This window comes from Carettochelys insculpta, chromosome 28 (genome assembly GCF_033958435.1).
Source record: "Carettochelys insculpta isolate YL-2023 chromosome 28, ASM3395843v1, whole genome shotgun sequence".
In the NCBI taxonomy this organism is placed as follows: Eukaryota; Metazoa; Chordata; order Testudines; family Carettochelyidae; genus Carettochelys; species Carettochelys insculpta.
Window position 1 is genome coordinate 1487009 of NC_134164.1, and position 18939 is coordinate 1505947.

At 45.1% G+C, this 18939-nt stretch overlaps 1 protein-coding gene and 1 long non-coding RNA gene across 4 annotated transcripts; both read left to right on the forward strand.

The window, feature by feature from the left end:
• Window positions 1–2061: 2061 nt before the first annotated feature.
• Window positions 2062–5758, forward strand: LOC142002850 (uncharacterized). The gene is made up of 3 exons (XR_012642734.1): window positions 2062–2094; window positions 3692–3801; window positions 4905–5758. It is a non-coding gene; the product is annotated as an uncharacterized LOC142002850 (long non-coding RNA).
• A 4053-nt stretch (window positions 5759–9811) lies between these two features.
• Window positions 9812–16529, forward strand: HOXB9 (homeobox B9). Of its 3 annotated transcripts, XR_012642733.1 has the most exons (4): window positions 9812–10671; window positions 11582–11854; window positions 12114–12276; window positions 13566–13683. XR_012642733.1 is itself a non-coding variant. In XM_074979296.1 (2 exons), exons 1-2 carry the CDS (start codon window positions 10164–10166, stop codon window positions 13799–13801), a joined length of 744 nt encoding a protein of 247 aa, XP_074835397.1. In that variant the 5' UTR covers window positions 9813–10163; the 3' UTR covers window positions 13802–16529. The 3 variants fall into 3 exon arrangements, 1 of the variants encoding a protein (XP_074835397.1); XR_012642732.1 differs by lacking the exon at window positions 12114–12276 and having other exon boundaries at window positions 13566–13699; XM_074979296.1 differs by lacking the exons at window positions 11582–11854; window positions 12114–12276 and having other exon boundaries at window positions 9813–10671; window positions 13566–16529.
• The last annotated feature ends 2410 nt before the right edge of the window (window positions 16530–18939 follow it).

Here is an 18939-nt window from a genome sequence, read left to right on the forward strand (position 1 = left end):
AACAAACAAACAAAAACCCTTATTCTAGACACCAGACGCTGGAGTTGGAACAGGAATTCCTCTTTGTGTATCTGACCAGAGAGCGCCGCCTAAAGGTCAGCCCCGAAGTGTCACTTTACAGACCAGACAAGTCAAAATCTGGTTCCAAAAGTGCAGGATGAAATTGAAAAAAATGAGCAAAGATAATAGGGTGCTGCCAGAATTAATCGTTCAATTCTCATTGTGACAAGCGCACAACCAAAGCAAATTGGGGGTGGGGGGGGTCGAGGAAGGGGTAATGTTTATTTTTTTTCTTTGTTGTCGCGGTTGCAGCAATGTGAAGATATTTCAAAGATAGGAAGGGAGACAGCGATAGAGAGAGAGAAACTTCCAAACCACGTGGTTAAGAAATATTCTCACTGAGGGTTTTTGATTGTGTTAGGTGCTTTAAGCTGAAGCACAGCTCAAAAGAATTCATAGTCCCTCTAAGTTTCCTTTCGAATGGAGCGCCTGCCATTCTAGACTGTTAGAAGGGTTTTACAAGCCAACTTTTCAAATTTATCCATGTAACACATTCTGGTTAGAAATAGTCCTCAACCCTTAATGAACTGAAACCAAACACTCCAGAGGCCATTTCTGATGCATGGGAACACTGACAAATAGTCACTTCATAAAAACACGGAGCGTTGTGGAAGTCTAAATAAAGCCCAAAGAAAATCCATAATGAGAACTAGAGCGATCAAGTTTATCTAGCTGTAGATATAGCCAGTTATGTACTGATATATATTGATATATTGGCAAACACTTTCATCTTTCCTTGCCTACTAATTATTTTAGCAGAGATCTCTTAGCTAGTCCTATGGCTAAGAGTCCCGTCAGCTAGTTACAGACCAGCACGGCCATACCGCTGAGACTTTGTATCAAGTAACTCCACAAGAACACCAGTGAGCGTGGGGCGTCTAAATGTAAAACACTGGGAATATCATTCGCTGCAGACAAAAGCGGGGAAAGCCCTCATTGTAACACATCCCATCTGAAGGGTTAAAGCCAATAGACAAGCTATGTGGTTTTCTTATGATTATTGGTCTTATTGTGTAACTGTGCGTTATGGATGTTAAAGCTGGTCGTGTAATTAAATGGCACGTGCAGTTTTGTGTTCTTCCCGTACCCAGGCCGTTTGATTTCTGTAATTTGGGGGGATGGGGGGTTGCTAATCCCCAATTCTGAGCAGGGGAGGCTCGGTTACAAACCCAGTCTGCCCGGGCGCTGCTTTGCACACACGGAAATGCTGCTGGTGACAGCAGCCACTCTGATGCGGGCGGCTTTGAAGAAGGAAAATTAAAATGTTTGAGCTGGTGGTTCGGCTTTTTAACAAGTCTCGGTAGCAGATAGAATTCAAGGTCAGAGGCTTTGACAGGTGCGTGAGTCGGGGTGTGAGTTATCGGTCCCTGAAACTCCAATAAAGTTGTGCCCTAATACAGGCTTTTGAGTTTTTGCAAAGTTTGACTTCAGCTTAAACCTGCAGCTCTCTGGGTTGTCAGGACTGTGGTCCAAAGCTAACCAGCACATGTGAGATTTGAAAAGTACATCTCTCTGTGAAACCGCAGTCCGTGCCAAAGATGTTCACTAATATTTATTTCCATTTCTTATTATTTTCAAAAAGAGGCCTTTAGTGCACAAGATAAAACAAACTAGGGTGCTGGCTATTCGGTGACTGTACATTAGTTCTCTCTTTGTAACTCGGGATTGGATGGTGTTGCTGTATTTGTTGAATCTGTGTTGTCTTTCTATTCACCTCATCAGAAGTAAATTCTCTGAAGTTCAACAACATGGCTAAGTTTTATTGTATTTCCTGTGCAACAGATTTATATACCATCCCGTCTAGTCTTTTAAAGGCTTTGCAAATGAAATGAAGCTAAGTTATAGTCAAGTTGCAGGCTCCTCCCTGCACCTCTTCATCTCCGACGTGTTTTTTGGGTTGGCTTTGTTTTCCTTCTAATGAACTTTGGTAAACGCTAGGAAACGTGTACTTTAGGAAACAGGGCTATCTTTGTTTATTTCCTTTCCAGTGAGTTTATTTATTTAATCCTCTTAGACAAGAATGCAACATACAAGGTAAGACATTTAATTTATAGTTTTATTACATTTAAAAATGATGGCAATGGAATAGCCGAAGCAGAAAATCTCCGGGTCCTACTTTTAAAGGACTCTACATTTAAACCGTTTCAGGTGCTACACTTCTTGAAAAGTTCTACAAGTTTTCTCCTAAGAATTTAGGAAATTCCACAGACCTTGAACCTCAGTAAAAGTCTTCTGTGGGCTGTTATCCAATCTCCTCTACCATTTCCTCAGTTTGCTGTGTTAAATTCTTCTTCTTTATAAAAATGAGATTTTCTACTTAGCTTTATAAAACTGGCCATTATGATGTATAATCACGATCAACATATAATTTATAAACGCAAAAATGGACAAGTTCTTTTAAGTTCTTAGGTGATAGCTGTAAAACAGCTGTGGCCATACTTTTCCGACTGTTTTGATGGGTTCCAACTTTTTTAAAAAATTGCATCCAGTTTTTGGGGAGTGGTAGAGAGAAAATTAATTCTGAGTTTTTAATTTCCGGAATTCACTGGTTTGGTTTGATTGTTACAGTCTGCAGGAAGTTATCCAAAGATTGTCCTATTTTTTAACAAAAATCAGGTTTTTCAAGAGATATTCTCACGTGGGAAAAAGATGCTTTCAATTGCTTTTATTTAAGGCTTTAGCAATTTTTGTGCTATAGTTAAAGCTGAAATAATCGTTTGTTTCTCAGAGTCAATAGTATTTTACTGTTTCCTCTAGTCTATTTGCAAACTATTTGTAAGCTCCTGCAGGAGAGATCCGTTCTAGACCCTGTACATAGGAAATAATCTGAATAGATATTTCGTGAAATCGTAGGGGTTTTTTGTCTTTGAAAAGATCCTTTTGTTGCTTTTGTTTCCTAGCAACTGTTTTCTATTATAAAAGTTCAGATTGCAAGTGATGTCAAACAAAATGGCCGCCCAGGCGCCTTTCTTGGTAATTTTAGCCTTTGACCCAGGAATGAACTAGAACTGCTTTGTGAATTAGGTAGTTTCATGTTGTTGGGCTTTTATTTTTTAAACACAAGAACATAAAACTACCTGATTTACGCCAGTTACTCTCCTCGATTTTTTTTATTCAGGGCAGCTGGAGCAGAGGAAAATAATATGCACATTATTTATTTATTTGTTTTATTTATTTATTTATAAGATCAAACCATATTATTGGAATTTTAGCATCTAGCAGCTAAGCAAGTTGACCACAGCCTCTATTAGTTTTGGCAATAAAATTAAACGAGCAAAAAAAAAAAACCCTCAGGAATTGTGCATGCAGGGTTTGGGGTTTGGCTTTTTTCCCCAAAAAATTCCACTTCAGAGCCATTTTTCAAGAACGTCTGAGTAGGCACAGCATCCAACTCCTGCTCAATTCAATGGAATCAGGATCCTTCTTAAAAACAGAATTCAGTCATATTCGCAAGAGAGAGAACTTTTTTTCTCTTTTTTTAGAGGACTCGGGTAAGAAATCCACATCTACGCTTAAATGATAAAATATCCGTTCAGGGAACGCAGTAAAACTCCCTCCGCTTTTATTCAGTTCCCCCATTTTATTAAATTACGTTCATTATAGCGCACACGGTTGTAACTTTCTATTTCAGTTCTTTCCCAATGGTCCTACACAGTTTGGACGATAAAGCGCACGTGTCCGTGATTTGTCCTGATTCTTCGCTACCCAAATTAGAAATACACTCGATGGATAAGCCACTGGGTGAGTTTAACATAGTATAGAACTCCGGCAGCAAGACAACACACGGGTGTTTGTACACAGCGATCGGTGACTGTCTACACCGAGGCAGGTAGGTACACACACGCCTGAACGCCCGGCTGTGGCTCGTCTGCTCCCATCTGAGCACTGAAACAAAAGTTTATCGTTTCACGAAACTCAGACGATGCTCAGATGAAACTATTCGAGAAGAACAGAGGCAAAATTGTTGACGTACCAGCCTTGAGCTGTGCTAGGGACACTTATGATCCAAGTTATTTCTCGGGAACGTTCGTGGGCTCCTGAAAGCTACAGCTCTAGGCGGGATAACGTAGTACCCGGGAATGGAAATAACTTCGTGCGCCAGCGGGTGAGATGAGCATAACGCTGAGTGTTGTGTGCTCTGGGAGGCGATTTTTGCGGGCCTCACCCTTTCAGTTTGGAACGACTAACGATGGACGCGGTGGCCGAGCTCAGAGCGCATCTTCTGCTGTGAATTCGCTTGATTGTGGGACTGGAAGGGAGAAAAAGGGTGGGATTGCCTTTAAGCGGGGCTACGTGTTGTCCCTGCAACTGGTAACCCTTGTGCCCACCCTGCCTATTAAACTAGCAGCCGTGCCGAAAAGGGGGCGCGCAGGGTGGTGGTGGTGGGGGAAAGAGGTAGAAAAGTCAGCATAAAACTATTTGCATTCCATGCCTGTTAGAAGTTCTGCGGGTCCTTGTTAGAGAAACGACGCGAGCTGTATGTGATCACCAGAACATTACACCGGAAATGAACCAGCTTGCAAAGTTAATAATCAGCCACTAACCTGTCTTGTAAACGCACGGCCCCACCCCCCCAGCCCCGATTTTGATTTCTCTTGCACCGAGGTAAAGAAACCACCAAAGTTCATTGAAGCGCGTGGCTTTTACAGCGTTGTAACCGAGGTCAGAATCAGGCCCACGTGGGCTGTAATATTGGTTGAAAGCAGAAGCGGGTCTGTTTTGCAAGGGGGTGGGAAGGAATAAGGGGAAACATCCGATCTGTGCATGGAAACTGTTTACCAGGGTGCACCTGATTTGCCTGGCTTGTCTCTGAAGCGGTTTGTTTTCTTTTCATTCCAAATCAGAGGGATAAGCGAGAGCGACTTCACCTGAAGAAGCAGCGAGGTTGGGGCACTGCTACAAACGGATAACTGGGTCGTTTGCAAACCAACCTCCCCTCCTGCTCCGCACCCCCCACACCTCCCCACACACACGCGCGACAATGAACGACACCCCTCTGCTTCTGATTCTTAGGTATTCTTCCCGTCTGCCTGCAGTTCTCTCAACCCAGTTCCTCCTGAGTCTAAACCGTTGGCAAAATGCTGTAAAAATAGCGAGTTGAAAGGACGCCCCCCTCTTTTTTTGCAAGGTCTCATGCCACAGATTTTATTGAAGCAATTATTTAACAGCCCAGCTCTATTGCGCTTTGCTTTTCCTTCGGCCCTGAGTGGAAGCCTCCGGCGGCCTCCTCTCGCTACCACGGCTTGTTAATTCCACCCCCTTTCTCCCCAGCAATGTTTGGGTCCCAACTATAGCGCCGTGACCCCAGACCCGATCCGGATCCGGCTTACCCCGGCTGCCGCTCTCCTGAAGCCAGTGGAATTCCACGCGTGTAAAACTCCACATACAACCGGAAGAGCCGCACTTATTTCGAACAGCCAAAGGGGCAAGGGACTTTAGCCCCCACAATATTGGCTTCAAGCCCCAGACACACTTTATTTGAATGGTCTCCCTTTCCAAAGGCGCTCAAGGCGTTACTGGGCGAGGGGGCAAGGCGTTCCGAGCGGCTAAAAGATTCCAAGCCCTTTTTGGAAGTGAGTTTTGAGCCGGGCTAAAGTTTCGTTGCTTGGAAAATTGCCCACATGTGTAAGTTGTTTTGCTTCTCTCCAGACCAGACCCCCCCCGCCCGCCCTCCCGCCCGCCGCCCCCCAACTCACCGCTTGCGGATTTTGAACAGACGGCGGTATTGAGGCTCCAGGCAGCACAGGAAATGGGAAAGGTAGATCCTTCTGCTTTTAGGCTACAGAAACTCATTTCACATTTTTTTTAAAGAAAGACTTTTACTCCCTGGCTCAGGATTATGATTCGCTCTCGTCATGGGTTTTGCAAGAGCTCCTGGACGCCTTCCCCTTTCATAACCTCTTAGGCTTGTGTCAAGGTATCATTCATAAATTCTCTGGGCTGTAGGGTGAGTTTTGATTTCTGTTTCCTGCCCCGTTTTATGCCTTTTCAATCACTTACTGCATTTGTGTCATTATTTAGGGCTGAGTGTTCTTTCGCAGCTGCTACGTGAGCGCGAGGGATCTTGGTGAGGTTATTTTGGATGGACTCTTGCCCTTCAGGCTCTGGGTAGCTATGAAGTTCACTCCCAACTTTTATGCACTCGGTATTACCCTTATCTACTTGAAAGAAAAAATGTAGTGGATTTCTCCCAAGTGACAGGATATGAAACATATTGCGCACAGTCCCCATCTTGGCCCCTTGTCTCAGAAGCTCTGGATCAAGTCCTACAATCCTCACCCAATTCTGGCTTTAGATAAAACCGCTATTGAGGTCAATGGGCTTTTTGGCTGAAAAAGGAATATGGGATCGGAGCTCTTTGCTTAAGCCCCAGAATTTTTCCATCTTCTTCTAACGGACGATAAAGAAAAGAAATCACGTGGGAAAAGGTGCCATTTCCAATAAATGGCAACGCCAGTTTGCGTTTTGTTTTATTTTGTGTTTTTTAAAAGCGGTTACATGTGTTTCCGCCAAGAAACGGGTCTGTTTTTATTTTTTCTTGTGCCAGCTCTTACAAGTCAGTAAAATGGGACTTCCCCAGAGTTACGATGTGCCTTTTTAAACCACACTTTATATTTGGCTGTTTTCAGCGTAAAACTATCTGCCCCCACAATCTGATTGTTCAGGGAGAAATTTGGCTTCTGTGTATTTCAACTGGAAAAAACTATTTAGAAATTACTTCTGCCCCTCCCTGCCAATAATAAATATTATTTAGAAATAGCAACTGGGTTAAAAAAGCACAAAACCTCAGGACTTGGAAAACTGTGGCAGGGATTCTGAAAACAAAACAACCCAGAAATGTGGCTATTTTCTAGATTTCTGGGAAACAACGGCTTCCTTTCCCACTTCCTGTATCCAGTCCATAAAAGCCCAGCCCTAAAATGAATCCCATCTAGTAAGTAAATTGTGCAAAAAGTGTACATCAGCTGTCCAATTATAGCAAAGTTTGCATCAAAGCAATGTCAGAATCTCCAGCCAGGCCACTTTCTCTTCTGCTTTTCCTTGTCAGACTTATTTGCAAAGCGCTTAACTTTTCGTGGGGTGTCTGGTGTGTGGTTTTATTTTTAGTCCAGTCTCTAAAATGTAACAGGCGTGAAAGCGCATCCTCAGACCAGCTCAATGTGGTATTAAAATACAGTGGTGCAGAGGAAAATAGACCACTCTCCATTCCCCCTCCCCTCCGCCAGGATATAGGAAGATGATATATGGTGATGTAAATGAAAAGTTAAACCACTGGGCAAACAGAAACCTCCAAAGTAGCCAAAGCAAATGGGTTCGGCCGGTCTCCTTGTGTGGTTTCCTTCCACTAGGGATCTCCAGACCTTTGGGTCCCTGCGTCCCACTCACACTCGTTGGAGTCTTTTCGGTTTTAATTTATATGCTACCGAAAATTATAGACTCAGCAGCTGACATGCTTCATAATTATTTATAGGAGGCGCACTAGGATTTTCCCAAGCGTATATTTCTTACAGGTAAGACATGGACAATTTATCTCGCAAACTGAAACCAGGTGCTCGGTTTCAATTAATGTTGAATTGTTTCACACACCCTTCACCACCAGCTCGGCGGTGATCGTGCACCCCTCAGCGACATCATAGCCAGGCACCCGCGCACCCGCAGCTAAGGAGATTGGAGCGCCGCAACACATTCGCATCTCTTCGGTCTTTCTCAAGCGACCCGCGTCCTTGGGAAGTTCCTCCAAGTCCGTTGTGCGGCGGAGGGTTATGTTTGAGATTCACTTCTGTAAGGCAATAAAGCTCAGCAATGCGCCAAGGCTCGCAGCGGGCACGGATTTCCGTCTGAATCGCTTCACAAGGAGCGTTTGGGCGGCGCAGCGCCTCCAGCTCTCAGGGAAGTTTAAAAAAAGAAGTTAGCACAACGCCAGGCTTACCCCGGCGGGTCACGCAGCCGCTTCTGGTTACTGGTGCACGGGGGAGGTTGTTGTTACGGAGCCCGGTCCCGCACACTTACCCAAAAGAGCCACTGTGCTTGGCTAAATAGCCCCACAGAAGTCAGGGGTCCCCCTTCTGTTCTCCCCTCGGTTCAGATCCAGTCGGAGTGAAAAGGATCTCCTGGGGATTTCCCCAGACGTAAGTAAGAGGAGACCCTGAGCCAGTGGAACCCGTCACCCGTGTTGGTCGGGGCGCTGCTTCGAGATCCCAGCCCAGTGGGTCTCAAAAGATTCCCGAAGGCGCTCGAACCCGTGACAGAATTCGCTCTTTTGTTGTTAGCGCCAGTGGCCTGTATTGAAGTATTTAAAATATTAAGCACAGAACTGATATTGACTATCCTCACACACCCCTCCCCCGAAGTATTCTAGAAAAGAGGCTTTGGACTGTAAGAACTCGGCTAGAAGGAGACGAAGCCAAGCGATTTAGACGTGTGTCACTCCACCGTTCACGTGCTGGTCCAGGACACATTTTAGAGGCACTAAGGAAAAATGTAAAGGGTTGCGGTTCCTTAAGTGCTTTTAGAATTTTGCTCGGGTAAAATTTTCTTTGAGATATTTCACCTCCATCTTGTGTTTACGTCGCTATCCATGAAATGAGAGCGAGAGAGAGATAGAGAGAGAGAAATGTTTTGTTTTCTCTTAATTTGAAGGTGGTCACTTACCACCCAATATCTGATTATTTGTCAGATCCCCAGGACATACCAAAGAGACATAAGAGCAAATTTAGAAAATATTCTTACTAGCTAATCATTGCTCAGCAAGTGAGAGTCTATTAACTTTAACAAAAATTCTCTGTGAAGGAACGTACAGTTCTGAAGGACCAGGGAAGCACATCCTTCCAGACTACATCTCAGCTGAAGTCCGGGGATCATTTTGCACACAGTCACCTAGAACGTAACCAGCATTTTAAATCTCAGGGTAACCTATTGGAAACAATGCAGCTGACACGATTTGGCTGAACGGGCGCTGGTTCCTCCACCGTCCAGACTTGTGTCTCTAACGCCTGTGTGATTCAGCTCCTGAGTAGTTAGCAAACAGAAGAGCATCCCCCCCCCGCTTTTTTAAATCATGTTTACACACAAGTGGGTTGTTTTTCATACGTGGGTGTGTGCATGTGAATGGGGGAGTAAGCAGCCGGCTAAAATGTGCAAGCCTCCTTTTCTTTTCCAGCGGCAGTAAATTCAAGGCTATAAAAATCAAAGCCAGCTAATGTAAGTTTTATTAAACTCTTTAACCGTCACAAGTGTAACGCGTTCTGGAACAAAGCAGGATCCGCGCGCTCTGTATTTACTGGCCTCGTAAAGTCAAAGGACGGCTCCTGCCTTCACGCGGTGTATCCGACTATTTTAGCCCTAGCAACCCAAGCCGGGGGTTACCCTGGGAAGGACAGGGGCTCGCATTCTCACTCCCCTCAGGCAGACCCAGCCCTCTACCATGCAGGTAATCCGGGCCGCGGGGTAAAGTAACAACAGCGATATTTAAAATTTCAACTAGACGCCGGTTATTTCCCTGGGTGAGCAATCCAATTTTGACCCACTCCGGAAGGGTTAATTCTTTATAACCGGCCCCTCCCCTAGTTTAACAATGCAGGAATCTTCCTCGCCCTCTCTCATAGCTAACTTTGCAGCCGGATTATACATATTCTCCGGCTTGTTACCATTGGGCCACTGCATGGCAAAGGCTTTAATCCCTATTCCCCCCCACCCATGATGCTTATTAAAGCCAGAGAGAGCCGAGTGCCCCCCCTCCATATTTCAGAAGCAAATCTGCCCGGGCGTATGACCCCCGCGCTGCCTGCCTCGTGGCTTCCCAAGCTTCTGACGTTTTGCAGCATTGCATAAACATCCAACAATCCATCCTTGATATGGAATGCACCGGCGAATGACAGCCCTGCTCAGCCCCCCTTTGCCTCCGATTGATTTACGTCTCCGCTGACGCTTTATCAGGCGCACGGAAAAAGTTTGACCAATCATTTTGCTAGGAGCTCACAACACAGCAGCCCAACTGTACTTTGTTGGCTGGGAAGTTGGAGAAGGGGGTCGAGTACAAATCTAGATTTGTCCTATATATTTTTTTTCCCTTCATTGAACCGTGCTTTGTATGATGTCTGAGAATGTCCATTTCTGGAACTCTTAGCAATTATTATGTCGACTCTATTATAAGTCACGAAAGTGAAGACTCGCCTTCAGCTAAATTTTCAACTGGGCAATATACGAGTTCCAGGCAAGTTGGGCACAATGAGCAGCTAGAATTCCCCTCCTGTAGTTTCCAGCCAAAACCTCCAGTTTTCAGCGCTTCCTGGACTCCTTTGAATGCTCATTCTTCTGGTACCCTTCCTTCGGTCTATCATCCATATATTCAACATCAAAGCGTCCCTTCTGATAGCAGGTATCTACGGAGCTGGCTGGATCCTGTGCCCAGAACAGAGAACATAGCCGGGCAGGGATCAGTCAAAGCAGAACCTCTGCTGGGCCACCCCGGGGAAGTCCATAAACCAGGAACACAGGAGTACAATTTAGAACCTTCTGCTGGAAGGGAGGCGATCGTTGCCAATCAAAGGCCCAGCTTCGAGGACAATAAAGTTTGTGAAGGAAGCGAGGACAAAGACAGGCCAGATCAAAGTAAGTTATAAAAGTGAGGAAGTAAACAGCATAAAAGCTGCGGAGGTGCCATAAATCGGGACAATGCAGAGCCACGTTAAAGTCATGTCTGAAAGAGAACGCTCGGATTACTGGTGCCAGCCTAAAGGGCCGGAGATGGTGGCGGTGGAGGCGAGCGGGGAGACGGGCATTGCTTTTATTAAAACTCCTTAAGCAGTGTATAACCCGGAGGTCTCAGACCAGCCTCTTCGCAGACGTGCGCTCTGTCCTGGCTTAGCCACAGCCAAGGGGGACGTTTCCCTGGAAGCGTGCGGGGAGGGAAGACAACTTGAGCACGGGAAGGGGAACAGCGGGTGGAAAGTGGAATAAAGCCGGAGGGGGGGACGGGGAGGGAAAGGGAAGGTGGCGGAGTCCAGGTGGAGAGGGTGAGCGGCTCTCACTTACCTCGAGAGCTCCGAAGGAGACGGCTTGCGCCCGTCCCCCGGCCCCAGCCACCTTGCCGCTTTCTGCATGTGTATGAAATGTAACAGGGGTCTGGATGCTTCAGGGCCGCTCTCCCAAAGAGAAAAGGGGGTCTGGGCTCCTCGGGGGTTTGTCGGTAATGCCGCAGATTGGCGAACTGTCCGTGGGCTTCTTGGGCGAGCCGCGTTCTGGAAAGCGGCTCAGGCGGCCGCATTTCTAACCCAGGCGCAGCTCATGCTCCTGAGTGCGCCCTTCTGCACATGGGTTCGCGCCCGCAGCCCTCGAGCAGACCGTCAGGGCTTCTTTAGTACCTGGCGTCGCCTGAAAGGTAAAACGGGGGAGCGAGGGCTCGGGCTTAGCTCAAGGAACCCGCGAGCCGGGCTCCGGGAACAGGCAGGCGCGAGCTTCGCCAGCCGCAGACCCACCTCCCCGGCATGTGTAACTGCACCTAGATTTCTCCCCTCCTCAGCGACGCTTATTATTTTTGCCATGGGCAAGGGCGATGGCGGTAGCTGCCGCCTGACGGCAGACAGCAAGAAGCAAGCCAGCCTCCCGCTTGCTCCGCGCGCAAAAGGAAAGTCCTGCTCCATTGTGCCGGGCAGAGCTCCAAACCAAACTGCGGGCGGGAGCTGGAGGGCTCGGGCGGCCTGATTCTGACTCACTGGCAGTGCCGGCCGCGAAGGCTGCTCGGAAGGTGCAGGTAGCCACCCCGGCAGCGGCTCTGCGGGCTCTCGGGTAGGCGGTAAGGACGAGCGGTTTGCTGTAACGCGCACTTTAATTCTGGCGGGGGGTGGTCGCATTCCAAGAAACCTCGAGCACCAGAGCCAGGAGAAGGAGCTGCTCTTCACAGACCCCTTCCGCCGGCTTCACCAGCCGTTTCCATGTGGGGGGAAAGTGTTACATAATAAGCAACCCAGGGCCGCCACCTGATTTTAATTTGTTGGTTGGATTTAAGATGGACGACACGCCCTAAATCATTTCTCCTTCGCTCTCCTGGCTAGAGGCTGCTAGAATCGCTAGAGAAAGCTGTTTTCCGGTGTAAAGAGTAACGCTTTTCCAAGAGGAACTTCTACTTAGAAAGAGCGAGCGAGCGAGCGAGCGAGCGAGAGAGAGAGGTTGTGTACGCTCTCCGCTGCCATTAAAAGATAGGTACCACAACTAACGGTATCAATTATTCACAGCTTTCTTCCTCTTTAATATTTAATTCTGCATATTAGATTAAGTCAATTACACTAAGGAAATAGCCGTGCAGGTCTGTAAGATGCAGTGCTTACAGAGGAAGACGAGCAGCGTTACTTTGAAAATATTCAATACATGTCATTTTACGCAGAGGAAACATTTTGTTGGTGGTTTTTGTTGTTGCTTGTTTTTTGTTTTAAATCTAGTGCTCCTTTTAATTGGTGTGAAGGTTCATGGCTTTAGCTACAATCGCAGAAGAGGCAAGGGGAGCAAGAATAGAGGAATGTGTCCTGGTCAAACTCTTTGCATTTTATTTCCTCCAGCCCCCGAGTTAACTAACGGTCAGGCAGTTTAATGCTAACGTGTAATTGGTAGACGTGTGCAAAGCATTCTCCCCACCCAAAAAAGTGTTCCAGCGCACCTGCCAGGGTGACACGTTCACCCGCTGCACCTTTTGCACTGACGCGGTTGTGTTGTTCACACACAGGAGCTGGGCCACTGTACTCTTTCTTCGTTTCTGATCTTTGCCCCAAACTCTTTCCCCCTCTCCTTCGATTGGCGGAGATGACTGGGAAAAATGTTCTTCTTTCCTGGATCTGTCCTACTGCATTACTTACCTTTGTAAAAGGTCTGCAAATGCCATGGTGTTTCTGCAGTGCATGGACCAGACCGTACCTGCGTATCCCTTCAGCCCTTAGAGTAATGTTTATTGGAGTAAGACCATTACTTGGCACTTAGCAAAAATAGGCATGATTTATTGAAGCCTTATGCAGAGGCAATCTACGTGTTTTCCAAAGCCTAATGCAGCCAGGACTGGATAGTCATACGTGTCCACATGTACCTGCAAGATGCATAGCTTACTCTCAGCCCATCTACATCCATACGTTTTTGTGTGCTTGGATATATGCACATGTACCTACACAGGTATAGGCCCCGATCCTGCAGACACTTGAGCGCGTGCTTGACTGGAAAATAATGAGGAGCCATTTCAGGTGGTCAAAGTTGAGCAAGTGCATCATTGTTTGCAGAATCAGGTCCTGACCATCAACCATGTACAGTGAGAGGTGTACTTTTATGAACATATATGCGCACACACCCACACCTGAGTACACGCATCACCGTGTGCACGTTCACGTAGCCTTCTTCTGGTAACTCATTACTCAGCGGACATGCATTCTTATGTCTAGTTTTTAATATTTGATGGTGTTATTGATTGGGAGCGTTCTGAACAAGGAGCAGGATACGTCGTACTGATCTCGCTGCTTCTCTTTCAGCCAACCCAGCGGCCAACTGGCTCCATGCCCGCTCCTCCCGAAAGAAAAGATGCCCTTACACCAAATACCAGACCCTGGAGCTAGAGAAGGAGTTCTTGTTCAACATGTACCTCACCCGGGACCGCAGGCACGAAGTGGCCAGGCTCCTCAACCTGAGTGAGAGACAAGTCAAAATCTGGTTTCAGAACCGACGGATGAAAATGAAGAAAATGAACAAGGAGCAGGGCAAAGAATAAGCCCCCCGGTGGCGCGCGCGCCCTCTGCGCTGCTGGGCGATCGCTTCCGAGCTGCGCGCCCGGTGATAAATCAAACCTGATGTGTTTCGCTCCCACCTTGGCAAGCGGGAAGCTGATCATGTTTCCTTATGGTTGCCCGTTAGAAAGCTACTCCTGTAAAGGTGTGGGACCCATGCTGGGGGCTGTTTCCATTCCGGGGGAGGGAAAGGGGTGGGGGGTGGGGGTGTCCCAGGCAGTGTAAACAGTGCAGGTCCGTAGCTGTGTTGCAATCAGGACATGTTGCCTATATTCCAAACGGACAGAAAAGCCACTAACAACAGCCACCGTGTCAGAAATAACCATACTCTATTACAGCACAGACCGCCCCCCCGCCTTTCTCTATTCACATGTTTGTGTCTCCTAGCCAAGCCACACCACATCCCCACGGGCATAAGTTGAAGTGGCAAAGAAATCGGACCCCTTACTAGAAGGCAGACATTTTTTAAGATTTGAGTTTAATTGCAAGCAATACATCATTTTTTTTCCCATTTGCCAACTTTATTCGGGTTAATGGCAGTCAAATATCCCACTGCGCCTCTGTTGTTTGTTTGTTTTGTTTTTGTTTTTAATAGTTTTCATCTCTCTGCGGTGGATCACTGCCTTTGACCAGCGAATTTAATATAATCTTAGAAATAATCCTCCCAACCTGGTAGTTTTGTACTGGATCGTTTGAAAAGTCTATTGGAACGAAAGTGGTGTTTAGGAAAAAAAATGAACAAAAAAGACTGAAAAAAAAAGAAAAGGAAAAAAGACAAAAAAAGACCCCCTCCCAGCTTATTCCCAACTTTTAGAGGAGAAAAATGACATTTTTCTAGTTAAAAACGAACAGAAAACAAAGCCAACCCCCCACCTTGGTAGATTTATAAGAGAAGGTAAACTTGTGTTCTTAGTGTTAGAGTATTTATAAGTTATTGTGAAATGAATTCTCCTGAAGACTTAGATGGTTTCAGAGGTAAAGTGCCATGGCTCGTGCTTGTATGTTTCTTTCCTCGGATAGTTCAGCTGATAAGTTTACACTCGAATGTTTCCTTCTGACCTGCTCGAAATGAGATGATAACGTTTTACATTGATCCCTTGTTTGCATTTGGAACACGAGGCTCTTAGGAGACACGCCGTTGCATATTTACCCGAAACGGGACAGTGTTACTGAATGAGAGACACAAAAGAATTGTGATTGTCTTGTGGTTGCTTTTTTAAAATGTTTTGAGGTGCATTTAATGTAACAAATATGTACCCTCGTTGTTTACAAAAGAGGCCTCATTTGATGCTAGCAGGAATTGAATTCCCGTCTGAAATCTCTCCCGGAGGTGTCTCCGCACCGTTCTAACCAGGACTGTGATTCCCTTATCATTCTGTAAGATTTAACTTTTTGGGGGGAGGGGGAGGGTGGGAGAGGAGTGGGAGGTGGGGAGTAACTTTAGTACAAGTTGATTATATGGTGGCTATTGTAAAACGTGTCTGTGATTGTGTTACTGTGGGCGCTGAAGCTTGCTTTATGTTTCCAGTGTGGCTCTTTGCGTATACCTTGAGATCTTTCAAAATAAACCTGCCTCCTTTTTTCGTGTGCACATTTGTATAAGCTACTGAAAGCCTTTCTGGGTGTAATACAGTGCATGGCGGTGTGTTTGAATAGCAGAAAAAGAGGAAAAGGAAAAAGGAAACAACCCTTATTTTTGGTGCTGTGTGATCAAAACACCACAAAGCTAATTTCGTAGGCGAGACAGCTGCTTGTACTTGTGGAAGAAGATTTTTACACTACTTTTATCTGCTGAGAATGATAATCGCAGCTTCGGCCAATGCAATAGCGGTACTTTTCCTGTGCACTGCAATTTGCACACTTTTCGGTTTCCCCCTTTCAAATATATTGCAATACCCTAGAAACCAGACTTAACCATGTTGATGCCCCTGTTAATGTTTATGAAGCTTTTGAAAGCCAACGCTTTCGCGCCTAAAACTTTCACTGCTCAGAAGCCACAGCGGGTTAAACCTAACCTAACTCCAGGTTGTATGGAAGTCTTCCTTCTCAAAATAAATTCCCCAAATCAGGGTTTCTCCCCTATTTCCTACTGAGAAGGCGGAAGAGATGATTATTCTAAATCTGAGTTTACGTTCAAAAGAGTCTGTAGTGAAAAGCAAGGATTGGCCATGTGAAAGTTGTGAGTTCTGTGTTTGCTATTATGTTTTCCCCTTTCTCCATTTAATGAAGGACAAATGATTCTAGTCTAGGGTTAAGGAGTTGAATATCTTTCCTAAATCTGCCATGTGGTGTCAAAATGAATCCAGACAGGCTTATCTAAACCCTGGCTATTTAAAACCAAACAAACGATCACATCTTATCCATAACTTAATTCACTTGTTCTGTCGCTTGGACTTTAGGGTAGAGCATCTTTCTCCCCCACCCTTTCCTTACCACTGTGGATATCTTTAAGGCAACAACGACCATATGCTTTTAAACGGTGAACTGTTACTTCATTTTGGTAGAGGGTTGGATTGTTTTCAAAGAAGAAATTGTTGGAAAACCTGATTTCTGTTGCACAAGCCCAAATGTATTTTCCACAGCTGTTCAATGCTCCAGAATAAAAATCGATTTGAGAACAACAATACCTATATTTCATTGTGTAACATTTCGGACATATTTTTAGTGCGTTTCTCTGAGCTCTAAAGCGGCTGGTTAAGTGTATTATAAAGATCAATTTTTAGTCTGAGCAAGGCGGAGTGGGGTGGAGAACGTATCCACAGGAGAAAATAAATAAAATTCATTTCCAGTGTGGTCTGTGTTCCCATGCTTCCAGTCGAACCTACTCCGTTTCTAAATCAATTTGGCAAAGCCTTGTGAGCCCTTCCTTTTGGGGTTAGATGCACCGTTATTTTAAGCCGAGATAGACATAAGGTGAGTGGGGAACTTAAAAACAAAACTTTGCAAATGAAAAAACAAATTTTGCCACCTCTGAGAGGAACGGCCATGATTTGTAACACGGGCTGCCTTTTTCTTAGGGCTGAATAAGCGTCGATTGTAAGTCCTGACTTAGAAGTCATTTTACACGTTATGTCTCCTGCAGAAACATAAGTACTTGGGAAGTAAAACAAACAAACATACCAAAATTGAGACCCTAAAGTTCAGGTCAGCCGGAAACGGTGAGAAATACAACCACGATGCTCTTTTCTCTAGGCTGTTCCCATAAAAAAGAGTTCTCTAAAAGCAGCATTTTACCTTACTTTTAAAATCCTCCTTCTATGGGGTAGCCCAAACAAAACAAAGAAGTTAAAAGATTTTTGGAGCTTAGTGGAGAAAGAGAGAAAGGGAAGCAACTTGTCATAAAAAAATACTTGCCGTGTGCTGCAATAAAAGAATATGACCGCTATAAAACTTTACAGGGTATAAATTTCTGAAGGTTAAAGAACTAAAGGGCTGTAAAGCAAACAGTGCAGGAAAACTTTTCAGGAGCTCCTAAATTACTACAACTACTTGGGGATGTGAGGAAACCCAACATGTAAATAGTCTTCTCTCGGCTTCAATCACAAAGTTTTTTACGTTTTTTTTTCCCTCCTTCGAAGGGTGGGGGGGGGGGAAGGGAGTATGTTCATTCATTCTTCTTTATTCTTTCCTTGCAGATGCCGTGAAAAATCCAGCACGCTGGATGCTTCCCTTTGTTCTTTCTTCCTTAGCAGTTCCAGGCTGCCAGATTCCCCCGTCATAAACTCACAACAACAACAACACACACACAGAAGTTCTGGCGAGACGTCTGGGCTTGGGAAGCTCTTTATCTGTTTACAGCCTCAAGCCTTCCCCCTCCAGAGGAGAATGCCCAATTGTTTAGTCTCGGGTTTTGAAACAATAGTGGGTTTCAAAAGCACCCCCCCCCACACACACACACATCCTTTATTACTACTGAAAGGACAGGATGATAGGGATGCTTTGCAGACAACTCGGGGGGTTGAGTTTAATTTTATAACCACCTATATGAAAAATTTCATGAACCGTTTGCTGATTTCCAGGCTCACCCTCCGCCCCCCCCCCCCCCCCCCCGCGGCCCATAAACTTTGTCCTCCCCCGCTCCCACTGAACCCCGTCCCCTTTTTACGTCTGTCTGTACTGTGAAGGAGGATTTGAATTCAGATGGTCGCTAGATGGCGCTGTTGCTCCACGTTAAAACTCACAGGCGGGCGAGTTCTTTTAGGACTAAGGCTGTTTACTAACACCTTGATTTCGTTAGAAACAGCAAACTGCATCTTGCAGAAGAGGCTGAATAATCCTCAGAGATAAAATATAGGGTCAATTATAGCTATTTTGCCGATTTTACAGGTTGCATCTATTTTTTCCTGAGAGCGTGAATTATAGGATATCCCAAAGAAGGTAAATCTGGAATTGTGGATGCTCAGACAATTTGGGATGAAACACACATTTATTTTAAACGTACCTAAAAACAGCTATTTTGTCTTCTACCGATTTGTGATACAACAAGTTTTTAATTAGACTAAAATGAGAGATTCACATGCTCAGCACTTAGACATGAATCAAAGGGTTTTTGCTTTGCTCTTTGTTTTGTTAAGGAAACAGCGTGGTGTTTTTTTCCCTTTAAAATGGCTTATACAGTACACTTTCTCATCGGTTTATTTAAAATGGTTCACATTCATAGCCACTAATTAATTTAAAAATAACGTGTTTTATGGCTATCAGACCACTGTATTTTTCGTATATTTGCTTAAAGATTCAATTCCATTGTGGATTGCTTGCTCAACTGATATGTAAGAAAAAAATAAAAAAAGAGATTAACCAAAGCATTAAATTAGTCCAAATAGTTAATTTACCCGGTTGAAATACTCTGGAATTATTCCACTGGTCCTGCCTCAGCAACGATATAAAAGTTTGCGATCTGTACATTAATTTTTATTAGGATCTTTCTTCTCCAAATTAAGAATCGATAACTGTTAAAATAGAGCCACACGAATACATATCAGAAAGAAGAAAAACAAGGAAACGCAAGCATACAATTTTAATATAAGATTTCTTTTAAACTTTGGTATCAAAGCGTTTCTGGGGTAAATACTCTCAACAGAACCAAAACATTTATCACTTTTCAATATGTAATTTTTTTGGA

Excerpts from the sequence above, each read along its gene's own strand:
- HOXB9 (XM_074979296.1), top strand. The coding sequence starts at position 10,164 with ATGTCCATTTCTGGAACTCTTAGCAATTATTATGTCGACTCTATTATA. Across the intron at positions 10,672-13,565 it reads CAAAGACAGGCCAGATCAAA|CCAACCCAGCGGCCAACTGG; the intron begins GTAAGTTATAAA and ends CTTCTCTTTCAG.